General features: G+C 37.1%; 1 protein-coding gene across 4 annotated transcripts in view; it reads left to right on the top strand.

Moving 5' to 3' along the window:
- The window catches only part of CFAP61 (cilia and flagella associated protein 61), a 329,189-nt gene that overhangs the window by 10,176 nt on the left and 304,577 nt on the right, over positions 1–14,436 (top strand). For 2 of the 4 annotated variants that reach the window (XM_074287748.1, XM_074287746.1), the window contains exons 3-6: positions 360–506; positions 10,619–10,695; positions 11,622–11,689; positions 11,939–12,065. In XM_074287748.1, coding sequence (XP_074143849.1) covers positions 10,637–10,695; positions 11,622–11,689; positions 11,939–12,065 — 254 coding nt within the window. In that variant the 5' untranslated portion in view covers positions 360–506; positions 10,619–10,636. Of the gene's footprint in view, positions 1–359; positions 507–10,618; positions 10,696–11,621; positions 11,690–11,935; positions 12,066–14,436 lie in introns of those variants that run through there. The other 2 variants (XM_074287747.1, XM_074287749.1) reach the window with 2 other exon arrangements.

The raw sequence follows: 14,436 nt of genomic DNA, 5'->3' as shown, positions 1-14,436 counted from the left end.
TTGTATTGTGAATAACTGCCACACTTGTCTGTTAGCTCATAGTGAACTTCCAGAGGAGTTGTGAAGGTTCAGCTCTTTTGATTATTGTTGTGCAGTGGTTTTGGTCATGTTCGATTATTTATCTTCATAAAGCAACAGGGTAAAGTGCTTGCCCAGTGTCACACAGCTAGTAAATGTCTAATCTTATAGATGAACTCAGGAAGATGAATCTTTGATTCTTAGTCCAGTGCTCTATTATGTCACCTAGTTGCAAGTTTGTCAACAAATTAGGATAAAGAGAGCTAGAAGAATGAGAAAACAAATTTTGACATTTTTATTTTGCAATTTCTTATTTCCACAATGTCTAATCATTTTCATAGAGAAAAAGCAAATCTTGCAATTACCCTCTGCAATGAAAGGGAGGAGATTATGGCCCAAGCTACTTTGTAGACTATCCAACTGGGATTTTGTCAACAAGATGAGTGGTTAACAGTCTTCATGAACTTGATACAACACTCCAATGCACGGTAAGTAATTGTGGTCATTTCAAGCTGGTGTTTTGAATGACAAAAAAAATTTTGTGGGAAGGGCTATATTTCATATAGTCTCTCTCCCTCTCTCTCTCAATTTTATATCTTGACTTGAGTTCGGAAAGCATGAAAAAAGGAATTCACATTGAAAACAAAATCACTAGAGGAAGAAAAAAAGGTAAACAATAGAGAGTTGAGATAGGAAGAACATGCAATAGCAAAGTCAACATCCAGGCAGAAGGTGACACAAGTCCCTGAAATAATCTATAGTCATTTCAAGGTTTACAAACAAGGGCATGAAAGCACAAAACAGATTAGGAATCAGAATTTTAAAATTTCCAAATTCTGCCAGTTGTTATAAATTTTTGTTTCACTTTTAAACCTATATCAGCCTTTCAAGTCTTTTGAAAATTTGTTGATACACATCCTCTGAGGTAGCTGTCCTAAGTACCACTCACAATAATAAGTTGTGTCCCCACAATGATTCCAGGCACTGGGGCCTGAGTTTGGATGTTTGGAATTTCAGTCTTCTCCAAACTATGATAAACTTATCTCTTCTAAGTAATACAGTGACCAAGACAATTCCAATAGACTTTGGATGGAAAACGCCATATGTATACACAGAAAGAACTATGGGATTGAATGCACAACAAAGCACAGAAATTTCACCCTTTTTTGTCTTTTTCTGTCTCATGGTTTTCCCCTTTTGTTCTTATTTCTTTTCCAACATGATTCCTAATATGTTAAAAATGAATGTACCTGTATAACCTATATCAGATTGATTGCTGTCTTGGGGAAGGAAAATAAGGTAGGGAAGAGGGAGAAAAAAATAGAACTCAAAATCTTACAAAAATGAATGTTGAAAACTATCTTTACATGTAATTGAAAAAATAACATACTGTTAAAATAAATAAATCTTAATGTTATGTATGAGTGACCTCCTGGTAATCTATCTAGTCATGGCAGAGAGCACACCAGTGAAGATTCATTAGTTTTAATATCAAAAAAGATACTCCCATTAACTTAGCTGAGCCTTATAAAAGATATGCATGGACAGTTTTGCCATAGGAATGAAAAATAGCCCTACTATGTGTCAAATGTATGTTGCTTCTGCTCTTACTCCACTAAGAAAAGCATTTCCAAAAGTAATGTTATTACATGGATGATATATTGGGGTGTGTACCTGAGGAACAAATGTTAAAAGCATGTCTACAAAAGACCATAGAAACACTAAGGAATTACAAATTGCACATAGCTCCAGAAAAAATTCAAAGACATGCTCCTTTTCAATATTTAGGATATGAAGTATACCCTAAGGTGCTTACAGTACAAAAACTTTCCTTAAGAGCAGAGAAGCTAAACACCTTAAGTGACTTTCAGAAATTGATAGGAGATATCCAATGGATGCATCCAGTGTTAGACTTACCTACCTATCCATTGCAATCATTATATGAAATTTTAAGGGGAGACAGTGCTTTAAACTTACCATGTCAGATTACAAAAGAAGCTCAAGAGGCTTTGAAAGAAGTTGAACTGGCTTTATCCAATATGGTTTAAAGAGTCACTCAAAAGCCCTTGGAAAAAACCCTTGTAGTTTTTGCTACAAAAGAGGCACCTATAGCAGTCCTTCATCAAGGAGACAGTGTGATAGAGTGGGTGAACCTCCCAGCACAATCAGAACAAAGCCTTATTCCTTACCCGGTGCTTGTGGCTAGAATGTTATTAAAAACCATTAAGTAAGCAGTACAATTATCTGGGCTAAGACTTGACAAGATATACACCTTTTATGCCAATGCACAAGTTAATGTGTGCTGTGAAACCATCCCAGAGTGGCAAATTTTATTAGCCACAGCTCCAAATCTTATACATGGGTCTCCATTAAAGATAACCAGACTATTACATAATTGGCAATGGATTCTTGAAGAAAAGGTTTCTAAAGTTCCTCTTAAAGGACCAACTATCTTTACAGATGCATCCAAACATAATATTTGCGTTGTATACTCTTGTGACTTAACTATAAAGAGAGTAGTCAGAACTCCTTTTCAGTCCACTCAGCAGAATGAATTGTATGCAATCATACTAGCTTTTACTTATTATCCAGGAAATACAAATATAATATCTGATTTAGCCTATTAAGTAGGTGTGTACAAAGAATTGCCACAGCCCAAATAAAATTTGTAGCTTCTAATATATATCAGCTCTTTAAGGAACTTCAAGGCACTTGTTCTTGAAGTGAGAAAGCATCCAGGTAAGAATTATATCTTGCATATCCACTCTCATAGTGGACTTCCAAGTCCTATTTTTGATGGTAATTCAAAGGCAGATAGCCTTCTAACCATGTTGGTCAATACTCCTTTATTTCAGGAAGCCCAAGAATCTCATTATAAATATCATCAGGCTGCTCAAGCTTTATATTTACAATTTGGAATAATAAGAGAGGAAGCTAGGAGCATAGTAAAAGCCTGTTCAGCTGCATTCCTTTCCACGCTCCTACACTCCCTCCAGGGAAGAATGTAACATGCTCTCCCGGCAGTTACAATTACTAGTCTGTCCTAGACCCACCAGAGTACCTTTGACCACTGTGCTTAGCAGTGTGAACTCTACCTGGCTTGCCTCCTCTGAGGCCTTCAAAGGTCTCTGGCCACAATCTCTTGAATCTATAGCTTAATAATCGGTAGCGCACTCAAGAACAGCCACATGTAATCTTAAAAGCCTTTACTATACCTACTCACATAATGCCCTGACTGATGCCCTGACTTGTTGGTTCCTGAGTGAACACCTGGTCAGAAGAGCCACGTGTTCACTACCAAAACCCTTACCTCTTTTGGCTATCCATCTTGGCTTGGCCACCCAGGCTAGGGAGCCAGGGTGAAGAGCGCGAGGTTAAAGAGAGCAACTGCTGCCTGCAGTAGGCTTACATAGGGCCTGTGAGGTCACACACACAGCCAATCAGCAAGAGAGTCACCCATTACGAAGCTATCTCAAAATGGGATAGGATCCCACCTACAAGGCAGTCCTAATATCCACAGAAATTACTTCCGGGCCTCAATGATGCGCTGTGGCGCAGCCCATTTAAAGGGCCCTTACAGAAGAACCCTGTGGTTTAAGACCTAATGAAATTTGGCAAATAGATGTGACCCATTATAAATCTTTTGATCGTCTGTCTTTTATCCATATTGTGGTAGACACCTTTTCAGGATTCACCTTTTGCAATACCAGCAAAAGAGACAGCCCAAGTGGTCACTGAATTCCTTATACAAGCATTTGCAATTATGGGTATGTCACAAGCAATAAACCTGCATATATTTATAAATATTTTGCACACTTTTGTGCACACTATTACACACCACTGGCATACCCTTTAATCCTCAAGGACAGGCAATAGTAGAGAGGAGAAACAGAGACATAAAGACACTCCTCCAAAAACAAAAGAAAGAGGGAGCCACAGGTAACCCTAGAGAACTTCTAAATCTAGTTCTTTATACTATTAACTTCTTGATTTTTGACAAAGATGCACTGGCTCCAGCAGACAGGTTTTATAACCCACCAGAAGGGCAGTGTCCAGTGCAAGCAGCTCCACTGTCTTTAGATAATCTTCAGGTATTGTGGAGAGACCCAGAAAGTGGTGAACGATAGGTTAACTGCTTGGGGGAGAGAGTTTGTTTGTATCTCTACAGATGAAGAAGGAATCTGAGCCGTATTCGTCTTGTCCATTGGAGAGAGACGGAGCCAACCCTTGAAACAAAGGAGAAGACCCAAGAAACATCTGGTGGTTTCCTCAATGACTGTACCCATGGCAGTTATGGGATTTGATTCATGGACATCAAAAATTGTTGGACTTCAAAACCCTCAAGAATCATTAGATCCTCTGAGACATGTTAAGACTGTTGCAGGATTTCAAAATCTGTGGGAATAATTGGATTCCCTGACATATAAAAAGACTGTTACAAGACTTCAAAAACTTGCAGAGATCATTGGATTCCCTGTCACGTGAAGCAATGGACAATAGATTGGTTTTGAACTATCTCTTGGCTGCTGAAGAAGGTGTATATGTGACTGTTGTTTAAATACCCTCCTTCTAGAGCTTCTGGAAATCTTTTACAACACCATGTTGGTTCATATTATTTGTTATATCACTACTTGCATGTACTATTCATGTTTGTTACACCACATTTAGTCTGTACCAGCTGTGGGGAGAGTCATCACTGCTTGCCTGTGCTTTATTGCTATGTGCTTGTGTAATACCTCCCATGCTGATGGGTTTATGCATACCTGTCTCTAATAAGACCCTTCAGCCCAAAAATCTGCTAGCAATATCTGACTTGACTCCCCACTTCCCTTTGGTGCTTTTCATCTCCCTTCCTGAGAAGTCAGGGAGGGCGTGATCACCTCCTTTTTAGTGCTTTTACCTCCTTTCCTGAGAAGTCAGAGAGGGTGTGACCACCTGTGTTCTAAAACAAAAGAAAGCAGAGATGTAGAGGGCTGAAACTCCAAAAAGGTGTGCTTGAATCAGACAACTGAGCATCTAAGGCTAATTACCTATTTGATGTGAGATAATAACTCTATTAGCATATATTAGAATATATGGCTCTCCTCACCATTGGTGCTCGCTGAATGTTTGGTGTTAAGATAATCATAGGCAAGGATTGGAGGATGAGGAGAGAGGCCAGAGTCACTTTGCGGCAAGATAAGGAGGAGAGAGGCTGGAGACTCTGGACTCCAGAATCCAGGATCCATCTTTGGCAGCTTGCCTGCCTCCTTCACTTCTCCCCCTAAAGACCAAGGATTTTGATTTATCCTGACTCTGGCTGATCCTGAAGCCCTCCATGGAGCTAGCTGGTACTTTACAATAGTTGAGTATCATAGTTTAGCTGTTGGTGTGGATAATGTATTCCTAGTTCTATTCACTTCACTTAGCATTAGTTTATATGTCTTTCCAGGCTTTTCTGAAATTAGCCTGCTCATCTTCTCTTATAGAATAATAATATTTCATTCTATTCATATACTATAACTTATTCAAGCATTCTGCAGTTGAAGAGCATTCATTCAATTTTCAATTCATTTTTAGCACTAAAAGAGAACACAAAAAGAGCACAGAAATTTTTGCATCCTTTCCCCTCTTTTACAATCTCTTTGAGATACAGAATCAGTAGTGGCACTGCTGGATCAAAAGATATACAGAATTTTATAGCCCTTTGGACATAATTCTAAATTGCTCTCCAGAATGGCTAGATCAGTTCACAATTCCACCAACAATGAACTACTATCCCACTTTAACCACATCCCTACCAATATTCATCGTTATTTTTTCCTTGTCATTTTAGCCAAAGGTATAAGGTGATACCTCAGAGTTGTTTTAATTTTAATTTCGCCAATCAATAGTGATTTAGAGCATTTTTTCATATGCTTGGAGATTGCTTTAATTTCTTCATCTCAAAATTGTTCATATCCTTTGACCATTTATCAACTAAGGAATAACTTGTATTCTCATAAATTTGATTAATTTTTCTATATATTTTATTTTATTTTATTGGCTTAGGCAATTGGGATTAAGATACTTACCCAGGGTCATATAGCTAGTAAGTATTAAGTGCATGAGGCCAAATTTGAACACAGGTTCTCTGACTCCAGGAAAATGCTCTTTCCATTGTGCCATCTAGCTGTCCCTTCTATATATTTTAGAAATGAGGCCTTTATCAGAAATACTGTCTGTCAAAATTGCATTCTAGCTTTCTGCCTCCCTTCTGATTTTTGTTGCACTGGGTTGGTGCAAGAATTTTTTAATTAAAGTAATCAAAATTGTTCATTTTACATTTCGTAATGTTATCTATCTTGTTTGGTCATAAATTCCTTTCTTCTCCAAATGTCTGACAGGTAAACTCTCTCTTGCTTTCCTAATTTCCTTAGAGTGTCTCCCTTTTTGTTTAAATCATGTACTTACTTTGACCTTATTTTGGTAGAAGATGTGAGCTTTTGGCCTATGCTTAGTTTTTGCCATTATTTTTCAATTTTCCCAGCAACTTTTGTTAAATAGTGAGTTCTTATCCCAGATGGTCTCCTTGACCTTATAATTCTATAATTTAGCTACAATATTCTCTCTGTTTTTCTTTCAGGAGGTGATCGTTGGATAGATTTCAGGGTAGTTTTCTTTGATGATTTCTTTTTTCCATCTTGGCTTTCAGGTAGTCCAATTTTAACTTGTTCTTAAATTGTTTCTCCTGGATTTCTTTTCCAGATTAATTGTTTTTCCATTGAGCTATTTTACATTTTCTTATGATAGATTACTATAGTCATTGGCTATTTTTTTTTTTCTTGTGTACCTCACATATTCCACTGATCTACCATTCTATCTCTTAGCCAGGGCCAAATGGTTTTTATGACAGCTGTTTTATAATACAGTTTTAGGTTTGGTATGATTAGGCCACCATTCTTTGCATTTATTTTCATTGATTTCCTCAATATTTTTAACCTTTTGTGTTTCCAGATGAATTTTGTTATAATTTTTATTACTTCTTCTAAAATATTTTGTGGCAATTTGATTGGCATGGCACTGAATAAGTATAAGTATACTAATTTAGGTATGATTGTCATTTTAATATAGTAGCTCATCTTACTCATGACTAGTGGTGGATCGGTGGAATACATGAGGTACACAAGAGAAAAATAGCCAATGACTATAGTAATCTATTGTTTGATAACTCTAAAGATTCCAGCATCTGGGATAAGAACTCACATGTGACCTAGTCTCAAACTGAGAAAATTTCATCCAATTAGTTCCATTGATCTTCATCACAAGATCATTGGAACTGGTTTGAATCATCTCATTGTTAAAAAGAGCCATAGCCATCAGAATTGATCATTGTATAGTCTTGTTTTTGCCGTTTATAATGATCGGTTCTGTTCATTTCACTTAGCATCAGTTCATGTCAGTCTCTCCAGGTTTCTCTGAAATCATCCTGTTGGTCATTTCTTACAGAAAATAATATTGCATAACATTTATATACTGTAACTTATTTAGCCATTCTCTAACTGATGGGCATCCCCTCAGTTTCTAGTTTCTTGTCTCTACAAAAGGACCATAATAGCTTTCCATGGTCAAGGTTCTTTTTTGTTTCTTGGTCATTTTCTTTTCTTTTTTGCCTATTTTGTGCCTTTTAAATTTGAGCTCTGTTCCCAGGGCACAGGATGCACTGTTCCAACTTTTTATACAGCTTTAAGTTTAGGGCACTTTTGAGTTTTGAGTGCTTTGATTACACAATACACAACTCCCTACAGAGCCCAGGAGAATGTGCACATCTAGCAAAAGGACAACTATTAGCTATGATGTAGTTTTACTAGGTCCAGTCTGTCATTGCTACTGCTGCTCAATGTTTTAGTGATGCTGTTATGATGCCAGTGGGAACATGAGAAGCCCTCTGGACCTCCTAGCCAAATTAGGGAGGAAGGAGGTCCAGACTGAAGCTAAAACATTCTCCTTTCCCCACAAGTGATTTCTTCCCAGAGATGACTTTTTCTTCTTTTGGACAAGACCCTATTCATAGTTTCAATAAAGATCTGAGGGGTATTTATCCCAATTTTCACACATACTGATGAAATGTTTGACTCTTCCTCCTCAGAACAAAGCAAAATTTCCCTTTTAGGGCCTTAGGGGGTACCCCTGAGAGAGTAGTAGGGTATTTCTCTAATGCTCTATGCTCAAACTCTAATCTTGGAATGTTCTGCTCTGACCCCAAATAAATTTCCAGTTACAGTTAATATCTTCCTTATATAACCTGTTATTCTCCCAAGTAATTAGTTTTCCAGTAAAATTTAACCAACTAACATCAATTAGTTTGGTGGTTTTTTTTTTTTTTTTTTTGTGTTGTTGTTGTTTTGTTTTGTTTTGTTTTTTTTACAAAGGAATATTTCCTGAGAAAATACAGCAAGAAGAGAAATAAAAACCATTTTCCAGAACCCAGGGCAGTCTCCCCTATGCCATCTTGGTCCCCAAGGTTTAAGCCCTTCCTGCATGCCAGGCACCGTCCTAAGCATAATGGGGATACACAAAGAAATGAAAGACAATCTTGGCTCTTAAGGTGCTCCAATCTAATGTTTCACTTATTGAGCTGGGTCTGGCAGCCTGCTTCTCAGGGCTATCTCTACTGATTGTAAACTAGACCTTTTGAAATCTCAAAAGGTTATAGGCCTAGTCCTATCTGCAACACTAAGGAAAGAAGAAAATATACACAACAAGGGTGAAAACAATAGTGGAGCCATGCCATATGCTCTTGGCTTCATGTCAGTCTGGGTGGGGTGGGTGGTCTGACTCCAGAGCCAGTGATCATTACACTACACCACGTGATCTCCTTAGTCTTCCACATCCTACTTATCTAAAAAGAACATGGCTTCTGGAGCTCATTCTTACTAAAATACAAATGGCTGATAAGATTGAATGTGCTATACCCCTTCCAGGGATATTTATATTTCAATAATTCACACAACTGTGATACATGCACATTTAATTGTGGAATTTGGAGAGAAATGGTGGGAAAGTTAATTGACAAGTGATCCTCTTTTTCTTCTCTTTGTCTTCCTTCTCCTCCCCCTCTGTGAAATAATAAAACCATCCTTCTAGAAATTGGCTTCTCATGGTTTCATTTAAATTCTAATCCTTATTATCACCTAACTCCAGTTAGGGTTTTTGTGAGACTACCAGGAAATATTTAGATATAGGTGAAAGATTTGAAAGTTTTGGAGCCAGACTGGATTTGAACCCCCACTCTACTACTCATTATTTATCTGATAGTTATCTAATCTGATCTGATTACACAAGTCATTTAATACTTCTCAGTCTTAGTTTCTATATCTGTAAAACAGGGAGCTGGACAAGATGATCTCTAAAGACCCCAATATCCTTAAATCCCATGATTCTGTATTCTATCCAAAGATATATATAACTTGTGCCTTTGTGGTTTATATATTTTTTTAATTTGTTGGCTAATGAGGTTTTATTGTTATTAAGTTTCCTGCCCTCTGTAGGGCTGTATGTTTCTAAGGGAATACCCCATTCAGGACTGATAATATCTTTTGAGCTCATGCCTCTCCCTTTTATATTCTTATAGTTCATACTGTGCTGAGTGTTTCTGAGATGCCTGATGTCATATTTCATTTTATGTATGGAGAGGCTAAGATGCTGAAAAGTGAAATGATTTACCTAACACTAACTGATATAGAGAAATCAGACCCCTGAAGAAACACGAAAAGTACACAAGTTAGGGATATAGTATGCTTATCCCACGACATCGCTTCATAGTCACAGTTTACAGTGTCCTGACATTAGGTTAGGGGACACTATGTTGCACACTCCTAGAGAGCCCAGAAAAGTCACAATAATGAGCTGGCTATTAGTGATTCGGGAATAGTCTTAAAAATCATGGGATCAAATAACAAGGAGTTACACCAAAACAACACAGGGACAGAAATTGTTTTCTAAATGTATATGTTCTTTCCAGTAATTAACCATGAAGTTCTAATCTTGCTTCTTGGAGTTTCCTGCACCTAAGCTTTCTGAATCCAAAGAGTATTCTTTTAACTCTAGGAATGTTAATACAAAGAGTGCTTGAATTCAAATGGGGCACCTGCCTTCATACTCCAAATTCATAAGAGAATCTTTCTATTATGTAGCTTGAATAAAGCAGCAGCTGCTGACTTGTGGGTGAAGGGAAATAGATTATTGTCTTGTACTTGGCATAAACACCCCGGAATAAAACGCCTGAGTTAATAATCAATTTCACTCCCCTGCAGGGCTCTTCCTTATCTGATAGGCCATTCCTGAGGTCAGGAGGAAGAGCCATATGTGCCATATAGTTTTGCCTTTATCTTTTCCTTGTACTGTTGAGGTAGAATTCTGCAAATGACTGAATGAGGTCAGGAAATATGTCCAACATAGTTTATGATATCATCATTTTGGCAGTTGATCTTTTATATTATAGATCTTCATGTGCTGTTGCACAGACAACACAATTTCCTCTGATTCTAATGTAGAGAGAATATTAACACAATCTTAAAGGACCAATTGTTAGAGATTTAATTTTTAGAAAAACTTGTTCATTTCTGTTCTCTTTTTGTAGCCGCTGAATACATTGTTTATGCATCTTTTTGTGGCTGTTGACGAGTATGCCATTGGCTGTTGCCAAGAAATTATGAGGTGAGTTGATGTGTCATTGCAGATAGACAAGTTTGTATGGTTATCAGTTCACTTCAAAAAGTGAGTTACACTGATCTTACAGTAATGCAAAAACGAGAATATATGTAATTCATAGAAAGCTTATTTGAAATTCTAGTAGGTATTTTATTTACATATTTAATGAATACAGTTAAGCATTTACTTTTATACTTAACCAAAGTAGGATAGTATTATTTCTAAAAGGAAACATTGCATTTCTTGAATGCTTTTTCTTATAATGAAATATTATACAGCATCTTTAACTGGTCATTATTTGAAGCATATATGTCAGTACTGCAGGCATTTGGACAAATTGATTTTAGGGGGATGGGACAGGACAGAGAGAATGTGCATTAAAACGCATGACTGAACATGAAGCCTAACAAGCTGGAGATGTTTTTAAAAATCACTTTCCCCAAGGTTATTTTCTGAAACATTTATTAACACAACAGACTACAAAGGCTCACAAGTAACCTGATGTATCAGTTAGAGGGCTGCACAGAGATAGAAGTGTGTTCAGTCTTCAGCAGCTTGCACAGACAGTGAATCACATTTGATGGTGGTGGCCCTCAGTCTTCAAGTTACTTTGTAATATCAAACCAGACCATCCAGATGTCAGGTCAAGGGTTAATATGAACAGAAATCTGTTGTGTTGGGCTAAAGGGACATCTTTTATTCCTTTGCGTCTCTGAAGTCGACATAAAAGAAAATATAGGAAACTAAAAGATCAAGAGATTAGAAAAAATGTACAGAAAAAATAAAGTTTTCTGGAAAATTTTTTCATTCCCTTTTTGGGTAGGGAGAAGATTATTCTGTTTGCATTTTTGAACCTTTTTATTTTTTGAAGAGACAATATTTCATTGAGATATTTACCTATGAAATTACTTTATTATTATTTTTCTCTTTAGGACAGTTTTCAAAGCAGTACCAGATCTTCACTTCATATTTCTTATAACTCCATCCTATATGAGTTTAGGTAAGATTTATGTAATTTCACTTTGGCCTCAATATTTTCAGTTTGATAAAATGGTAACTTGTAATGTACTACAAAATGGTGTTTCTCTAGAATGTGTTATACATGGTCTCCGATCTTTGAATGCAAATAATACATGGCTAATTATGAAAAAAGCCAAAAAAAGGTAGTTTTTTTCTTATATGTTGCTGTTTATATTTTAACATTATTTCAATCAAAAATTATAATGCGTACTTTTTGCCTGTGATCTAGGTTCGACTTTAGTAACTGTTTTTGACCCTGTTGGGGTAATTCCATGTTTTGCCATCGATGAAGAATTTTCTGTGTCTGTCTGTCACAGACACTTCCACTGCCCTCAGCTATACATTCGACTAGCCAGGTAATGTGATAATGATCCCTTGTATTTGTAAGACAGTAACTCTGGTAGTCAGATAGGAAGCATTTAATAAGTACCTACCATATTCCAGGTACTGGACAAAAGACAGTTCTGCTCTCAAAGAATTCACAATCTGACTGAGGAGATAATAAATAAATTAATTATAAACAAGCTATACTTGGGATAAATGGAGAAATACTTAACAGAAGGAAGCCACTAGAACTAGGGTCAGAAAAAGCTTCCTGGAGAAGATGGGATTTTAGTTGGGATATAAAGGAAGTCAGGAAATAAGAGATGAGATGGGAGGATCTTCTGGGCACAGGGAATACCTCTAGAAATGCCTAGAGCTGAGCGATGAAGTATCTTTTTCTTGGAACATCCAGGAGGCCAGTATCACTGGATGGAAAAATGCATGGCAGGGTATAATGTATAAGAAGACAGGAAAGATAATGGTATTTGGGAGGGGAGTAAGTTGTGAAGGATTTTGAATCATAAATAGCCATTGTATTTTAGTTTAATAGTGAAGTGACAGAGATGGACCTGTGTTTTAGGAGAATTATTTTAGTGGCTGAATAATGGATTGATTGGAATAGGGGAAAATAGCACTCCAGGTGTGAAGTGATGAGGGCTTGTCCCAGGGTGGTAGCAATGTCACAGGAGAGAAGCAGGTCTGTTTGAGACATTGCAAAGATGATACTGACCGGCCTTGGCAACAGATTGGATTTGGAGAAGGGGGAAAGGGGAGAGATATGGAGAACAACATTTAGTTTGCCAATTTAAGTGACAGTGGTTGATGATATCCTTGACAATAATAGGGAAATTTGGATGAGGGGAGCATTTAGAAGGAAAAGTGATGATTACAGGGTTGGACATGTTGAGTTTAAGATATCTATTGGACATGCAGTTCAAGATATCTGAAAGACAATTGGAGCTATTAAGCTTCCTAAATGATACTCTACATGGATCACTAATTCCCACTGCGGTTGAAGATGCTTTTTATAATACTGCAAGGAGCTATGACTTTCTTGACATGGCTCTTTACTTTCTCTGTTGACAGAAAATCCAGTATCTTGGCAGATAATTTAAATGAATTGCAGTGAAATAAAAGATTCATTTCCCTGTAATAACCTGGTTGATGGAGAGGTTCTTATTTTTAGCAAGTACAATCTCTGATGAAATCTCTACAACTTGGTAGGAACTATTAGGCCCTGATCACTGGTCTAAGTTTTGTAAATGCAGAATCATCTTCATGCCTCATTGAGGCACTGGATTAGGATTGTATTCAAGGCTAGTGATTACAGTCTTAAATAGCTTAGCCTGCCAATGATCAAGGTCTATGTCAAAGCATTTGTCATATCCATTCCTTTCTTTCCACTGACATGGACACTGCTCTAGTTTGGACACAAGTCACCTTTCACCATTAACTTTGTTATAGTCTTAGAGTTGGTTTCTTTGTTTCTACTCTCTCTTCTGTTCAGTCTTTTTTCTATATAGCCACCAAATTGATATTTTAAAGTCTTTGTTTAATTAAGTCACTTCTCTGCTTAAGAAGTATCAGTGGTTCCCTATTATCTCTGTAATAAAGATAAACTACAAAATAGAAATTCCTCTGTTTGATATTAAAAGTACTTCAGCATCTGGCTCCACCCTTTTTTTTCTCAGACTTACTTCATATGATTTCCCTTAATGCATTTTACATTCCAGCTAAATTGGTGGTCTTTCTATTCCCCGTGCCTAACATTCTATTTCTTGCCTTCCTGCTCTTGTAATGGTTGTCTCTTAAGCCTCCTTACCACTGCCTCTTAGAAACTCTAGATTCCTTCTAGGTTCAATTTAAAAACCTCCAAGAAGCTTTTTCTGATTCCCTAAGTTGTTCTTGCTCTGTACTCTCTTCTTTTTTTATCATAATAGGATCATGAGTATAAAGCTGGAAGGAGCTTCAGAAGTAAGTAATCTAGAAGTAGTTTCCTATAGAAGGCCAGAACTCTGGAGAAGTGTACTTGAAACAAGATATTAAGTCAGTAGAATTGATGAGCTCTAGTTCACAAATATACTTAGTACTTAGCATGGTGATGTAAAGGCTTTCTAGTTCACACATAGTCAGTATGCTGTAATGATGTAATCATAATAGGCTATATAAGGCTAAGAAGGAATGGAAATGAAATCTTTGACCAGCCTCAGCTGTCCTGCCTCCTGCACTAGGGTCAAGACTGGGCCAGAATAAAGATTCTAGACTATTCCTGACCATTCTTCTTGTGTCTATTCTGTTGAGACCAAGTCCCATCTGAAGGATCTCCAGAAAGCTAGCCCAAACATTACAATATCCTCATTTAAAGATTGGGCATCTAAGACCTAAGAAATTTTAGTGAGATGT

This window comes from Sminthopsis crassicaudata, chromosome 2 (genome assembly GCF_048593235.1).
Source record: "Sminthopsis crassicaudata isolate SCR6 chromosome 2, ASM4859323v1, whole genome shotgun sequence".
NCBI lineage: Eukaryota > Metazoa > Chordata > Mammalia > Dasyuromorphia > Dasyuridae > Sminthopsis > Sminthopsis crassicaudata.
Note: the sequence above shows the minus strand (reverse complement) of the source record. Positions and strands in the feature narration are given on the sequence as shown.